This window comes from Dipteris shenzhenensis, chromosome 18, assembly GCF_047967505.1.
Source record: "Dipteris shenzhenensis isolate YYH24624 ecotype China chromosome 18, Dip_SZ_1.0, whole genome shotgun sequence".
NCBI classification, from domain to species: domain Eukaryota; kingdom Viridiplantae; phylum Streptophyta; class Polypodiopsida; order Gleicheniales; family Dipteridaceae; genus Dipteris; species Dipteris shenzhenensis.
In genome coordinates, this window is record NC_141613.1 from 27,740,440 (window position 1) to 27,755,888 (window position 15,449).

At 43.6% G+C, this 15,449-nt stretch overlaps 1 protein-coding gene across 1 annotated transcript in view; it reads left to right on the forward strand.

Annotated features, from left to right (window-relative positions):
- Positions 1–15,168, forward strand: part of LOC147891044 (autophagy-related protein 2-like) — a 39,065-nt gene extending 23,897 nt beyond the window's left edge. Inside the window, exons 9-14 of the mRNA XM_087390095.1 lie at positions 44–151; positions 383–518; positions 10,040–10,239; positions 14,186–14,382; positions 14,489–14,731; positions 14,818–15,168. Of these exons, the coding sequence (XP_087246221.1) occupies positions 44–151; positions 383–518; positions 10,040–10,239; positions 14,186–14,382; positions 14,489–14,549 (702 nt within the window). The 3' untranslated portion in view covers positions 14,550–14,731; positions 14,818–15,168. The remainder of the gene's footprint in view (positions 1–43; positions 152–382; positions 519–10,039; positions 10,240–14,185; positions 14,383–14,488; positions 14,732–14,817) is intronic.
- The last annotated feature ends 281 nt before the right edge of the window (positions 15,169–15,449 follow it).

A 15,449-nucleotide genomic window follows, 5' to 3' on the forward strand; every position in this document is an offset into this window, starting at 1 on the left:
TTCGATGTTGCATGCTGAAATATGACTGTCTTTATTCAAACAGGGCATTGAACTTGAGTTGAAGCATGTTCATGCTGCAGAAGTGCATGGATGGGGGGCTCTATCTGGCATTGTGGTGGGTGAGTGGCTTGAAGACATCTCGCACAATCAGGTAGCTATTAGATTTCTAGATTTTTGTTCACAAATTGGCATTGGACAATTTCGTTTAAGAAGGTTAGTCGTGTTGGGTTTGGTTAGAGGATCATACAGGACTCATACATTTCAATAAGGTTACAGCCAATCATATGGCCATACAGACTGTAGGAAGGAGAAATTCCATTGGTTTGTACTTTGTACTTTGTCCTTCTATTATTTGTTTTGACGTGAAGATTTTGTTTCACAGATTCATAAACTCATTAGAGGACTAGGCCCTATCCGTCCTTTGTTCGCAGTAGGGTCTGGAGCAGCTAAACTGATAGTTCTTCCGGCAGAACATTATAGAAAAGATCGGCGTCAGCTACTTCGCGGGATGCGAAAAGGTATAAAATGTTCCTTGCTTATTCTTATTGTTTCCAACATTTGGATCTAAAACATTATGCAAGCAAGTTCAGAAAAGTAATACATAAGATAAACTTATCAAGTAACAAAAGGGACAGTAAAAGAGAGACCTCTTGACAAAATAGCTAGATGTCATGAAAGGGTGTGCAAGTTAAAAGGCGAGAGACTTTTGAAGGAAGGTTTGCTGAAGGGTTTGTAGTTGACATAGATGATAGCCGCTGCCAATCTATATGAAACGACCCCAGCACTCCTGAAACCTCTGACCTGCAAGCAAACACAAGAACACATGAAACATGAGGAATCTGAGCAGGCTGCTCACCACCCAACCATGACATCTACGGGATAAGATCCCGAATCGTGAGATGTCCCCTCCGAGCCATGAGCTGAGCTATTGGCACGAATTCCCAACCAGATCCTGACTAGCCTGGTGTCCCATACCACCAGGTGGCGCCTGAAGGCCTTGGATTTGCTGCTGGGCCTTGGGCTATGCTAGGATGCAAGTGTGCGTCTGTGACTTGATCGAGGATTAGACCTAGCACTAGGGAACAATGAACTAGACTTGCTCCCCTCTGCTCTCTGAAGACTGAATCTCTGGGCCCCCTTTATAGGCTCGAGCCCAATGCGCCAAAAATAGCGAAGACCTAAATCTGATTTATACCCTTGCCACTTAACCCGAGAATCAAGCTTGCCTAGCCCTAAGCCTCCCCAGGCTATCTGAGCTAGTCTTGTGTACCCCAGTACATGTCAGATGTCAATCTATGCACATGACATACTTCCCCTCCTCTAAGAACTTACTCCTGAGTTCGCAAGAAAACCTGGGAATGTCCGCTGGAGGTTAGGTAACGTCTCCCATGTTGCATCCTTCTCAACACGATCCTTCCACTTGATCTTGTATTCCGTGATAGTTCTATTCTTGATCTGTCTTTCACGAAATTCAAGAATACTCTTAGGCTTGTGTGGAATAAAAGTCAAATCAGTATCTTATATTATTTCTTGAGGAGAAACAAGCTGATCATCCGCACCTAGTAACTCTTTCAGTCTACTTATATGAAAAACTGGATGTACTTTAACATCAGGAGGAAATTCTAGTTTATATGCAACTGGTCTAATTCTTTTAATAATCTTGAACGGACCACTGTATTTGGGGGATAATTTGGAAACCAAACCAGTACTGAGGCTCTTGGATTCCTTGGGAATACGTAATTATACCATCGTTCCGTCAGAGTGCTCTCTGAACGATGCCTATTAGCATAAAATCTATCCTGATCTTGGGCACTTCTAATAGACTCCTTGGCAAACTGCAACATTTCTTGCATGTCTTGCAAGAATGTCCTTGCAACATTATTGTTTATTCCCTTGAACTGGTGACTTAGGTTGAAACCCGTACATAAGCATAAAAGGACTTTAACCTATACTTGAATGCTTTGCACTGTTATAAGCAAATTCTATCATGGGGAGATAATCTTCCCATGAAGATTGTCTCTTAGAAACATATGCACGAAGCATGTCTTCAACCAGTTGGTTAACCTTCTCTGTGCTGCCATCGGATTGTGCATGATCTGAGGAATTCATACTTAGAGTAGTTTCCAACTTCTCAAAAACAAGTGTCCAAAAGTTCCTTGTAAACTTAGAGTCCTGGTCACTAACTATGTCTGAAGGCAAACCATATAGCTTAAACAATTGGTCCACAAACTCGTGAGCCAATTGAACAGTTGACATGGTCGATCGAGTAGGGAAAAATCTAGCCGTTTTTGTCAAACGATCAACCATGACCCAGATGGAGTCATGACCTTTGCACGTTCTAGGCAAATTGGTAATAAAGTCCATGGAAATACTTTCCCATTTATTACCAGGGATTTGCAATGGCTGTAATAAACCCGCACTTCTAAGGCATTCTACCTTAGTAACCTGACAAACCCGACAACCTACCGCATAACTTTCAATAAATGCATGCATCTTATTTCAATAAAAGGTATGTTTCACAAGAGACAGAGTCCGATGTATGCTTGGATGTCCAATACTAGGAGCATCATGACACTCCCAGAGAATCCTGGATCGAAGATCCAAAACATCTAGCACACATATCTTTCCATTTCGAAATAGCAAGCCGTTCTGAATCATTCACTGACCTCCCGCCGCCTGTACCGTAGGTGGTACAATCCCTAAGTCTTGGTCAACCATGGAGCTCCCAACTTGGACCTTCTGCCAATAAGAACTAAAATGACTATCAGTTGCACAAAGTCCTCTCAAGGATTGAAATAGGTCTGAGGATATTTTCGTAAATGACCTAGCATTTACAAACTTGACTCGAAAATATAGATTTTTGATCTTTAGAACAACAAAAAATCTAAATTTGTATGATTGGGCTTTTTCTAGTCTTACAAAGGTATATTTCTTCCCCTCAATTCCGACCCGTCACACACATACTTTATTTATTGATGATCCGTCAATACAAGAAACCACAAGTAGTGTCTCCAGACCTTTAGAGCATATACTACTGCATACAGTTCCTTTTTTAATGTGGGCCAATGGTGTTGAGTATCATCTAGCTTTTTACTTTCAAAAGGTACAGGTCTGCCCTCTTGGAATAAAGCTGTTTTAATCGCAATGTCACTCGCATCGGCCTCTAGCTAGGTGGGATCGGGCAGCGCAAGAATAGGGGCTTCCTTGATAGTTTGCTTCAAGGTCTCAAAAGCCTTGTTCATTTCATCATTCCAAGATATCGGTTGGCCACTAGGTAGACCTGCATGCGTGTCCTTTCAACTCGTTGGTCAAGGTACCGTGATTTTTGAATAATCACGCACTGACTTCCGTAGAAAGACTGTAAATCCTAGGAAAGAACGAAGTTGTTTCACTGTCTGAGGGATGGACCAATTCAAAACCTTCTGGATACGATCTAGATCAATGCTGATACCTTCGGAAGAAATCTTGTCTACTAAGTAAATGATCTTCTTCATAAAGAAGTCACATTTACTCATCTTGGCATATAGCTTATGGTGTCTTAAAAGAACTAAGACAATCTGGAGGAGTCCAATGTGATCCTCTAGTGATCGGCTATATATCAAGATGTCATCTAAGAACACGACAACGAATTTGTCCAAATAATCTTGAAACAAATCGTTCGTCACATGCTGGAAGGTAGCGGGAGCATTGGTCAAACCAAAAGGCAATACGAGAAACTTGTAGTGGCCATACCGAATACGAAAAGTGGTTCTATCTATGCGTTTAGCATAGATACGGATTTGATGGTAACCCGTACGCAAGTCAATCTTAGTGAAATACTCCGCTCCGGCCAACCGGTCGATGAAGTCATTTGAATGAGGAAGAGGGTATTTATTCTTAATTGTCACTTTATTTAACCGTTTGTAATCTACGCACATTTTCCACGAACTATCCTTCTTCTTTCTTAAAAGGATAGGTGCGCCCTAGGGTTATTTTGCTTGGGCAAATATAACCCATGTTTAGATAGCCTTGAAGCTGTGAAGCTAACTCGTCCTCCTCGAGTCGACTCATCCTATAAGGTGGAATACTAATAAGTTGAACCCCAGGTACTAAATCTATGCGATGATCTACTATCCGTTTTGGAGGTAAACCTTCCGGCAGTTGTGCAGGGAATTCATCAATGAAATCATCTAACAACGTTCTCAATTCTCAGTGTTCAAACACGCTTAAATAATTTTTGTTATCAATTGAGACAACAAATAAGGAAAGTGGAATCAGAACACACTGATACACATCATAATGAGAAGTGTTTAATATATTCCAAAGCTGCATTGCAGATACAATAGCTCCCTGAGAAGAGGGGATATCATCATTGTGAATACAAAATTGGGTGTGCTTATCCAAAAGGTACAGGTCTGCCCTCTTGGAATAAAGCTGTCCTAATCGCAATGTCACTCGCATCGGCCTCTAGCTAGGTGGGATCGGGCAGCGCAAGAATAGGGGCTTCCTTGATAGTTTGCTTCAAGGTCTCAAAAGCCTTGTTCATTTCATCATTCCAAGATATCGGTTGGCCACTAGGTAGACCTGCATGCGTGTCCTTTCAACTCGTTGGTCAAGGTACCGTGATTTTTGAATAATCACGCACTGACTTCCGTAGAAAGACTGTAAATCCTAGGAAAGAACGAAGTTGTTTCACTGTCTGAGGGATGGACCAATTCAAAACCTTCTGGATACGATCTAGATCAATGCTGATACCTTCAGAAGAAATCTTGTCTACTAAGTAAATGATCTTCTTCATAAAGAAGTCACATTTACTCATCTTGGCATATAGCTTATGGTGTCTTAAAAGAACTAAGACAATCTGGAGGAGTCCAATGTGATCCTCTAGTGATCGGCTATATATCAAGATGTCATCTAAGAACACGACAACGAATTTGTCCAAATAATCTTGAAACAAATCGTTCGTCACATGCTGGAAGGTAGCGGGAGCATTGGTCAAACCAAAAGGCAATACGAGAAACTTGTAGTGGCCATACCGAATACGAAAAGTGGTTCTATCTATGCGTTTAGCATAGATACGGATTTGATGGTAACCCGTACGCAAGTCAATCTTAGTGAAATACTCCGCTCCGGCCAACCGGTCGATGAAGTCATTTGAATGAGGAAGAGGGTATTTAGTCTTAATTGTCACTTTATTTAACCGTTTGTAATCTACGCACATTTTCCACGAACTATCCTTCTTTCTTAAAAGGATAGGTGCGCCCTAGGGTTATTTTGCTTGGGCAAATATAACCCATGTTTAGATAGCCTTGAAGCTGTGAAGCTAACTCGTCCTCCTCGAGTCGACTCATCCTATAAGGTGGAATACTAATAAGTTGAACCCCAGGTACTAAATCTATGCGATGATCTACTATCCGTTCTGGAGGTAAACCTTCCGGCAGTTGTGCAGGGAATTCATCAATGAAATCATCTAACAACGTTCTCAATTCTCAGTGTTTCAAACACGCTTAAATAATTTTTGTTATCAATTGAGACAACAAATAAGGAAAGTGGAATCAGAACACACTGATACACATCATAATGAGAAGTATTTAATATATTCCAAAGCTGCATTGCAGATACAATAGCTCCCTGAGAAGAGGGGATATCATCATTGTGAATACAAAATTGGGTGTGCTTATCCAAAAAAGAGAGTATATGATCTTTCCATCCAATCGAATATCGTGGGTTTTAAACCACTCTATTCCGATCCACAAGTCCACATGTTCCAAGTGCATAACATAGCACGTAAGAGTAGCTATGTAATCTTGAATCTAGATAGAAAGTTCGTTGACCTTACGATCCCAAAACTGCTTCCTAGCTGGAAGCTGTAACCTCGTAGGTGTGAGCGCTAGGTGTCGTGGACAGTCCCATCTTTTGCACAAATTTGTAGTTCACAAAATTGTGAGAGCTGCTCGGGTCAAAGAGAATGTGAACTCTCTAGTTCCTTACTTCTCCATAAGCTCGAAAAAGGTCACAGGTGCCAAATAACAAATTATTAAAAATGCAATTACATGAAAGTGGGCAGGTAACGACATGTACAGAAATACCCGTCATTGATGCTTGATTAGCTTCTTTAGCTTTGATTCCTTGGCCTGCATGGAGCTTTGGTCCTGGCGCTTGCATTTGGTTCTTGCCCTTAGGACAATCGCTCCGCGTGTGGGCCTGCTTCTCACAAATAAAACAACGTCCTTCTTTCTTGAGCTTAAGGGTGCATAAGAAACGGGCTCTACCATTCTTTGTCTGAGTCGAATTCTTCTTGGAGGCATTGTCAACTGACTTCGACTCCCTTGTACCAGTTGGTGACTGGAAGAACTTCCTCTTGTTCTTACCACTCGTGTCGGCAGGAGTGGTTCCCTTTGCCCTGGCCATAGTGTCATCATAGATATGCGGTTCGAAGCTAGGAGTGAGCAGCAAACTAGAGGTTGCCACGGAAATAAGAGAAGGTGAAAAAACGGCAAGGCTAGATGGAGGGAAAAGGGCGGCTGATCCGAACCATGCTCTGAAACTATGTTGGAAATGAGGCATAGAATCACTCTAACCTCTCAACCTCTATGCAGAATAGGAACAGCTCAGTCTCCATTCCAGTTGCAACAAAGCTTCCTCCTATGGATGAATCAGGTCAAATTGACTATGTTCTAGAAACGATATTGGACCATAGAGGCAACTCACTCAGATGATAGAGTATAGACAATGCATACAAGAGAGAGAAATGAGAGACTCGCTCAAATTTACTCCTCCACCAATTAGTGCGCAAGGCACAAGCTCAAGTTGAGCACAAAAGACCAGCAAAGGGCTGGAAACTAAATCCGGAGATCACCCTCTATCCTTCCTACTCCACGCTGCCTTGTGTAGGCTAACTAATTAAAGATGAGATTGTTGGCCTTAATTAGAACCTACTTAAGATAAAGGATGAGGTAGAGGTGGAAGGGCAAGGTCCCCCTTAAGTGTAATTGAAAGGTATCTTGGTAGCTTTGATCGTTACATGCCACCTCGGCAAAGGATAAGGAAGACTGAGATACCACTAAAAAAGGGGTGTGCGAAAGTGGAGCCCATATGCACTTGACTTGGAGAGACCAATGCAAAATTTGAAGTTTATACGAATCGGGCAAACCATCCACAGTGCTGGTCAAGAGCGTGATAGACGCCTAAATTCTTTGGAGTTGCTGTGTCAACCCCATATGATTCGAATTAACCAGTTCAAACTTTGCGTCGAGAGCTAAGGTGAATTCACTGAAGGCAGTCTTTGTAATCAGATCGTCATAAAGTCCCTGATCGTCCCCCCTTGGAAATCCATATCATGATCTCTTTCGAAAGCCTGGGTTCCACTGCATGAATAGATCGTGGCAAAGGAAGAGAGCTTTGGAACTGAATTCGGGGAAGAGAACAGTCTAGGAAAGAGGAGCAACAGGTAGGTTCGAAGCTAAGAGTGAGCAGCAAACTAGAGGCTGCCACAGAAATAGGAGAAGGTGAAAAAACGGCAAGGCTAGATGAAGGGAAAGGGGCAGCTGATCCGAACCATGCTCTGAAACCATGTTGGAAATGAGGCATAGAATCACTCTAACCTCTCAACCTCTATGCGGAATAGGAACAGCTGAGTCTCCATTCCAGTTGCAACAAAGCTTCCTCCTATGGATGAATCAGGTGAAATTGACTATGTTCTAGAAACGATATTGGACCATAGAGGCAACTCACATAGATGATAGAGTATAGACAATGCATACAAGAAAGAAAGTTTATTAAAGTCTTCGGGAGACCGTGAAGGTCTATGCGACTAAAGATAACTGATACAATGAGCATAACGGTGGCGGTCTCAAAACGGGCCAGCCAACCGTTTCTACAAAAAAGAGGTTATGAAGGACTGTGTGTCTAGTCCTGATGCAAAAAATATGTGTCTACCTCCAGATGATACAAAAAAGAAGGGGGGGGCACCAAAAATGGGGCAGAGGGGGGAGATACAGTATACATGTGCAGGTGGTAATCGTCAGAGACCAATCATAGAGGGGCCATCAAATGGGAGGTCGAAAAAAACCCTGTGATAGATGATTGGCCTCTGACGTCACGCGGCCTAGTCGAGCTCGGTCGTCGGGGGCGGCGGGTGGCCCTGTGGATGAGGGCAACGGTAACCCCGGTGGGGCGGGCAGAGAGCAGAGACGAGATGTCATGGACCTGGATGTGTGAGTCTGTCCGTTGGCGCAGCTGTCGTGGCTCTGGCTCTCGCTCACGTCCGCGTCGTCGGCTAGTCTGAGAAGAGGTATCCTGTGACTGGAAGAAGTTAGTGATAGGCCGCTAGGTGTCCTCACGCTGTGTGTGCTGCTCGTGTCGCCGTGCTCGGAGAGAGGTATCTCGGTGGCAAGTCATCTCATGTAAGAAAGCAGCTAGGCATCGTTGATTCGGGAACTGCAGCATGTGTGGGAGGGAGCCGAATCCGTCGCGGAAGAGAGAGAAATGAGAGACTCACTCAAATTTACTCCACCAATTAGTGGGCAAGGCACAAGCTCAAGTTGAGCACAAAAGACCAGCAAAGGTCTGGAACCTAAATCCTGAGATCACCCTCTATCCTTCCTGCTCCACGCTACCTTGTGGAGGCTAACTAATTAAAGATGAGATTGTTGGCCTTAATTAGAACCTACTTAAGATAAAGAATGAGGTAGAGGTGGAAGGGCTAGGTCCCCCTTAAGTCTAAGTGAAAGGTGTCTTGGTAGCTTTGATCGTTACATGCCACCTCGGCAAAGGATAAGGAAGTCTGAGATAGCAACTAAAAAAGGGGTGTGCGAAAGTGGAGCCCATATGCACTAGACTTGGAGAGACCAATGCAATAGAAGGACTTTCATGAAAAACACACACACACACACACACACACAACCCCCCCCCCACCCTACCCACCCACCCACACACACACACACACACACACACACACACATATAGAGTTGATATACTACCCAACCAACGACAACATCTCAGATGTGTTCACGAAGGCGCTTCCCAGGGAACAGTTGGAGCACCTCATTCGACGCATGGGGATGGGCCCACAGTTGTGACATTGAGAGGGGGTGTTAGAAGGTCACTGCCCCCCTGTGAGCCCCCAATTTGAGGGGACAAGGGGGCAGGAGACCATAGGGGGTAGGGAAGATGAAAAGGGCAGAAGACCTACTTGTCAGGCAACCCGCGCAGCAGCATGAAGATGGTACGATAGGTCGGTTCAGCTTTAGGTGGCCGACCAGCCCCAGGGGTTGGCCTATAAATAGGGCCTTCCCTGGCTGCCTTTTGGTGCTGGTTGCTGCAAGTCCTGCAGCGCCAAAACATCACCCCCCCCTCATGGTACATGCCCATGCCCCCTTGTCCCCACAATTGGGGGCTCACAGGTGGGTGGCATTGACCTCCAACAGCTGTCTCTTCACGCTGGTCTATGCTGCCCTCATATCTGCTATCAACTCCTCATCTGCCCCGATGTCTCCTGGGGCTGACTCGAAGGCATAGAAGTCGGTGACCTGTCTCTGTGCTCGATCTGTCTCCAATTTTGCATATTGAAGGAATAGCAAGGCCTCAACACTAAAGTAGATCGTTGGATCCTCAATCATTTTTTTATCATCTCAAATTATGGGATGAGCTGAAATCCATGATCTCAATCTATTCACTTATAACCACATAGCTACCACTTTATGCATACTTACTATATTTCCAGTTTTGCACGTTTTTTAATGTACTTTGTGTTGGAGAAGCACTAAGGCTTTCCCACTTTAGGTTCATCTGCACTTGTATTATGGTAGTCTCATAAATCTTCCTTTGGTCTCTTGGAGGCATTAATAAATGTGTGTGCGTGTGTGCATCATACTTTTACAAATGATAACAAGAAGTTATGCAAATGGGGAGGCCCCAAGTCTGAATTTGCATCATTTTGGGTCTTGGTCCCATAGATCATTCATCATCATGATCATGATTATATTCCCCCTTTGCTCTCCCTCTTTTTGGTTTTTAGAAAGCAAGGATGTGGAAGTAAAAAAGAAAGTTTTTAATACAGGTGCTATTGCTTTTCTCCGGAGCATCTCTCTTGAAGCTGTAGGACTTGGAGTGCAGTTGGCAGCAGGGGCCCATGAAATTTTACGGCACACTGAATCAGCTCTTGGTGCTGTGGCTCTATCAAGCTCTCTTGCTTCTGAAAAAATAGAGATGCCCACCAAAGTTAGTCAGCCAGGAGACACACGAGAAGGTCTGCAGCAGGTAAATTTAGACTTAAGCTTGTGCTAGGCCTCTTTTTGTTCAAGAATTTTCATCTGCACCACTGTTGGTTAAGATATAAAATGTTTCAGAGGGTCACAGGAATCTTGAAACGTAAAGGGTCATTTGTTTCCTTTTATCATACATTCAGCTGTACAACTGGTAGAAAATTAGCTGCTCTCCTTGCAAGGTAGTCTTCATGACTTTGTGTGCGAAGAACTTTTGAAAAGAGCAAGAAGATTTAGCATTTCCTGAATGAATAAAATAAGCTTGTATGCTGGGCTACTTCATCTAGCTGTGGACAGAGAGCTTTACAATACAAGATAATATGAGAAGTAGTGGGCATTTCCTCATGGTTTATTAGAATTACGAATTTTGTGGGATTGAGAGTGGCAAGGGGGGGGAGAGAGAGAGAGAGAGAGATTAACGGCCTTGGGAGGCCTCGCGGGCCTATGGGACAAAGTGTGGAATACACCAAAAGGGAAAAACTCATACAATCCACAAAGGGCTGGAGCAAAGGGCATGCTAAGGCCCTTGCTGAGTACTATGCTGAAATAGAGAGCTCAATCGCTCAAGCAAAATCAAGTACAAAACATGTCATATGATATCATATCATATCATATCATGTACTATCTGAAGTAGGATGAGAGTTGGAATTGGAATTGGAACTCAAAATCCGAAAGCCGGCATTGTGGTGGCTTGTCTATGAGTGGCGAAAATGTCTCGGATCTGCGTTTGTCTGGCTGTCTCATGCTGTGGTGGCGGAGGGGACGTGGTCTCCTTGATCTCCGAGCTATGTTCAGAGTGCACCCTTGTCTTGGGCGGTCTCCTTTGACGAAAGCTGTGATAGGTCGGACCTCAATTGAGTGTGCTCTGGTCGCTCTCCGTGTTGCAGGTGGCCTTTGCAATCCTCTCTCAGCAATCCATGTTGCCCGCATATCAGCTAGCTCCTCCTCCTCCACCCCACTGTGTCTTGGAGCTGACTCAAATGCATAGAAATGTGCGACATGTCATTGTCTCTGGTCAGCCTCTGTATCTTGTGGCGTGGTCACCTCTTGCTGCTCCCTGATCTGTCGTAGCAAGGTCTCCCTATGTCGGCTCATCTCAAGCAAATAGAGCCCAATGCAAACCTGGTCATGGAAGTGGATCAATTGTGACAGTGTCCCATCCTGATAGAGACAGTGGTATCGCCCACGGATCTCATAGTAGTAGGCTGGGCAGGCGCAGAGAAAGTGCTTCTCTATCTCAAACACTCCTAGTGTGCATAGCATGCAAATGGTATACGTGCTGCTTTCCCTGTCTCAATCCTCAGGATTATCGTCTTCTAGAGGCCTCGTGGGCCTATGAGACAAAGTACAATATCAAAGTAGCATATGCTCATACAAGCATCTATGGGCTGAGGCAAAGGGCTCACTAAGACCCTTTGTTGAGCTCGTAGGATTAGAGGTTTATATATATGATAAACGTGAACAACTTGAATATAGTGGTTCACACATTTTAGAAATGCCTCACATTGACTCAAAACATTTCTGATTTGGCAAAATATGTAGTCATTTCTTCCCAATTCCATAGATTTTCCTGCCTTTGTACATCTAAGGAGTCTTTTATCACTCAATGGAGTAATTTGATCTTTTTACTAATACACAAGAGGTATAATCCAATAAAAACAATGAAAAAAGTATGCACAATCTTAGATATGAAGTCTTTTATATATGGTGTATTGGCCTTGGGCATGTTTAGAATGATTGAACATAAGCTGAAAACAAAAAGCGGGGAGCTGAACAGCCCGTTTTCAAAAGAGAGTTTGATTGAGTATGTATGCTCTTTCTAAGTTAGGAATGTAATTTTGCATCTTTGTAGGAAGCGGTAGATAAGTGTAAGAGGTTCATTTAGTTTTTTATGTTTTAAATAATTTGTTCATTCTGTAAATTCTTTCTTTCATTTCTACAAAAGAGAGAGAGATTAACATTCGCAAGAGGCCTCACGGGCCTATGGGTAAGAGTGAGGAATACACCAGAAGGGAAAACCTCATACAAGCCACAAAGGGCTGGAGCAAAGGGCGCACTAAGGCCCTTGCTGAGTAGTATGCTGAAATAAAAAGCTAAATAGTTCAAGCAAAATTAAGTACAGAAGATGTCATTTCATATCATGTACTATCTGAAGTAGGATGAGATATGCAAGTGGAATTGGAATTCAGAATCTGAAACCTAGCACTGCGGTGGCTCGTCTATGGGCGGCGAAAATGTCTCGGATCTGCGTCTGTCTGGCTGTCTTATGCTGTGGTGGCGGAGGGGGACGTGGTCTCCTAGATCTCTGAACCCGCTGAGCTATGTTCAGAGTTACCCCTCGTCTCGGGTGTGCTAACCCCTCTATCTACTAGTCGTCTAGATGATTCTAGTGCAACCTCGGTAGTCTCCAGTCCAAACGCTGTGAAGGTATGTCATTGTCTGAAAGATAGCATTAATCTAGAGTGGTATCATGGCGAACTCTACGTAAATTATGTAATGAGGAGCTGAGGGCTTACTCCAATCATCCGAGATCCCATAATCACATGTAGCCTCTCATATCTCGTCGAATCATTCGTCGAGAGATCACTCCCCCAAAAGGGTGTTGCATACATGGTTGTGGGTCTCACTAGTGTATCAAACAATCATTCTCGTTGGGGAGTCTTAGAAGTGTGCCTAGAAGCACAATTGCTCTAGTTGGGCGAGAGCTCCTTGACCTTGTGTAAGCCATGCCTTGGTTGCACGAATCATCCTGAAAATTGGTCCGTGAAGCATGAAGCACAAAGCACATTATTTACAATCGTCGATCCTCTAAAGGGAAAATCCAACTACCTCAACTTGAGCATAACATTCCTTCTCTCTTTAGGCATTAGCATCCTTCTGGAAACGCTCTCCGTATCTTGCATTGTTCAGGATTTTTGTTGGTGTGTGCCTTGCATTATTCTCTCTTTAACAAAACTACGGCCTCGATTAGTGAGTCACCTGGGTGCGAAAACGAGGTAGGAATGGTCAACGTTGAGTGGTGGTGGAGGGACTACAAAGTCATGCACTCCTGACACAAAGACTAGGGAATCCATCAAGAAGTCTGCTGTATTGTCCCTCCACCATGTGGGAAACAAGTAAGCCCTTTGGATAGCATCCATCTTTAAATGCCGCTATATATGATCAGGTCGTGTACTGGGAGACAAGTAAGCCCTTTGGATAGCATCCATCTTTAAATGCCGCTATATATGATCAGGTCGTGTACTGCTCCCATCTCCAATAAATGTCACCCATATCCTGTCACTCATCTTTTGAGTGCCTCGTTATCCCAAGCACTATTGGGGTACTCTGAGGGTGTTTTATCCAAATTCTAGTAAACCCACCTATCTACTCTTTGTGCGTGATTGAACCAACCAAGAGCAGCTGAGAGAAAGAAAGAAAGAAAGAAAGATGTATTACCGTCTTTGAAAGGCCTCACGGGCCTACAAGATAAAGTACAATCCAAGGGTAATTCTACAAGCCACTATGGGCGTAAGCAAAGGGCTCGCTGAGTGCTATGCTATCAAAACTCAAGGCAGAAAGACTAGTACTTAAAGCTAGAACTCAAAACTACTCAAAATACAGTGTGAAGATGTCTTGTATCTGTATCCTTGCTTCACTCGGATCATGCTCTGACAAGCCTCTAGGGGCCCGTACTTTCCCTCTGACTGACTCACATAGGCTGACTCCCATAGGCTCATCACTCCCCATATCATGTCTCCTGGGATGTGCATCTACTAGAGTCTCCTAATCATGCGGGCTCGTGGGACTCTGTCAAAGGCCTCCCATAAGTCCACAGCTTGCGCTACAGTACTCTAGCGAGGCAGTGCTTACAAATTAATGCTCCTTTTTTTGAGTGTCAGCTCTTATATTCATTTGTCTTGTAAATGATAATCATTCTGGAGACCTTTTGGACATTCCAGGCATGTGAAAGCCTTACCCGAGGACTGGAAAGGACAGCATCCTCTCTTATCAGCAACCCATTGAAGGTCTATCAGAGAGGAGCAGGTACAACTGTTGCAGTTGCAAGTGCTCTGCGAGCAGCACCTGCAGCTGCATTAGCACCAGCTTCGGCTGCTGCTGGAGCTGTGCATCGTGCTCTTCTTGGGGTGCGCAACAGGTATGTGGAATGGATGCTGATTTCCTGACTCCTTGCAATTGAATTATCTTCACACACACAGCTTTTACTATTGGCTGGAGTTGTAACAGGTTTGTGTTTGTTTCAGTCTTGATCCAGAGCACAGGAGAGAGTCTGAGGAGAAGCACTCTGGTCCACCTCCTGAATGACGGGATTAAACACGTTCGCTATACCTTTGTACTGAAATATAGTGCATGCATCAAATCATGCTAGTGTCACGAGATGGTTGATTGCTTGTTGCCTCGCTGCGTGTGCATTTTCAAGGATGCAGGCATTGCTTGTGGCGCATAGATGGACCCAGACAACAATATGATTTTGTTGTGTATAGAAGGTACGACTCCCTTGGTTTAGAACCCTTTTATCAGTTATTTTATGAGCTTTTTTTCGCTGCCTTCTCTTATGTCAATGTTTCTGCAGGTATACAGGTTGCAGTATTTTGTGTAGCCAGGGTCGAATAGATGCCTGATCATATTCTGATTGTCCAGTATGTACTTGGAGGAGGGACCTTCCCTCGTAAGATTTCAAAGCCAGCTCAACTTTTCTGGCTTCATTCTTTAAAACATGTATTATAAGTGATAGTTACAGGTACACAATTCTTTTTGTATTTGTATTACTTGGGTCTCTGCTGTGTCAAAGCCAACCCTGCTGATTCTATTCTGTGATTGTACAACATAGTAACCTGATTTCCAGGGAAAATTTCAGCCCTGAGTTGCCATTCCTAGTGGAATACTACAATGTATACAAAAATCTTGTATGAAAGGCTCATATCAAATGGTCATTTCAATTGCTTGTTTGTGTGTCTTCTTTAGACGTGTGGTGCCGTATCAGTAGAGAATTGACTTATTGTATCCTTACGGTCAACTCAATTTTATTCATATGTTACAGTCCTATGAAAGTAAATACATTATATTGTTGTTTAACAATTTTGGCCAGGTTGTGTTCACATATGATAGACGAGTAGAGAGCAGATGTTGTAAGATTTGATATATTCTAGTCTTATGAAGGTATGGGTAGGTATGTTTTTATCACAGGTACTCTACACTAGACCC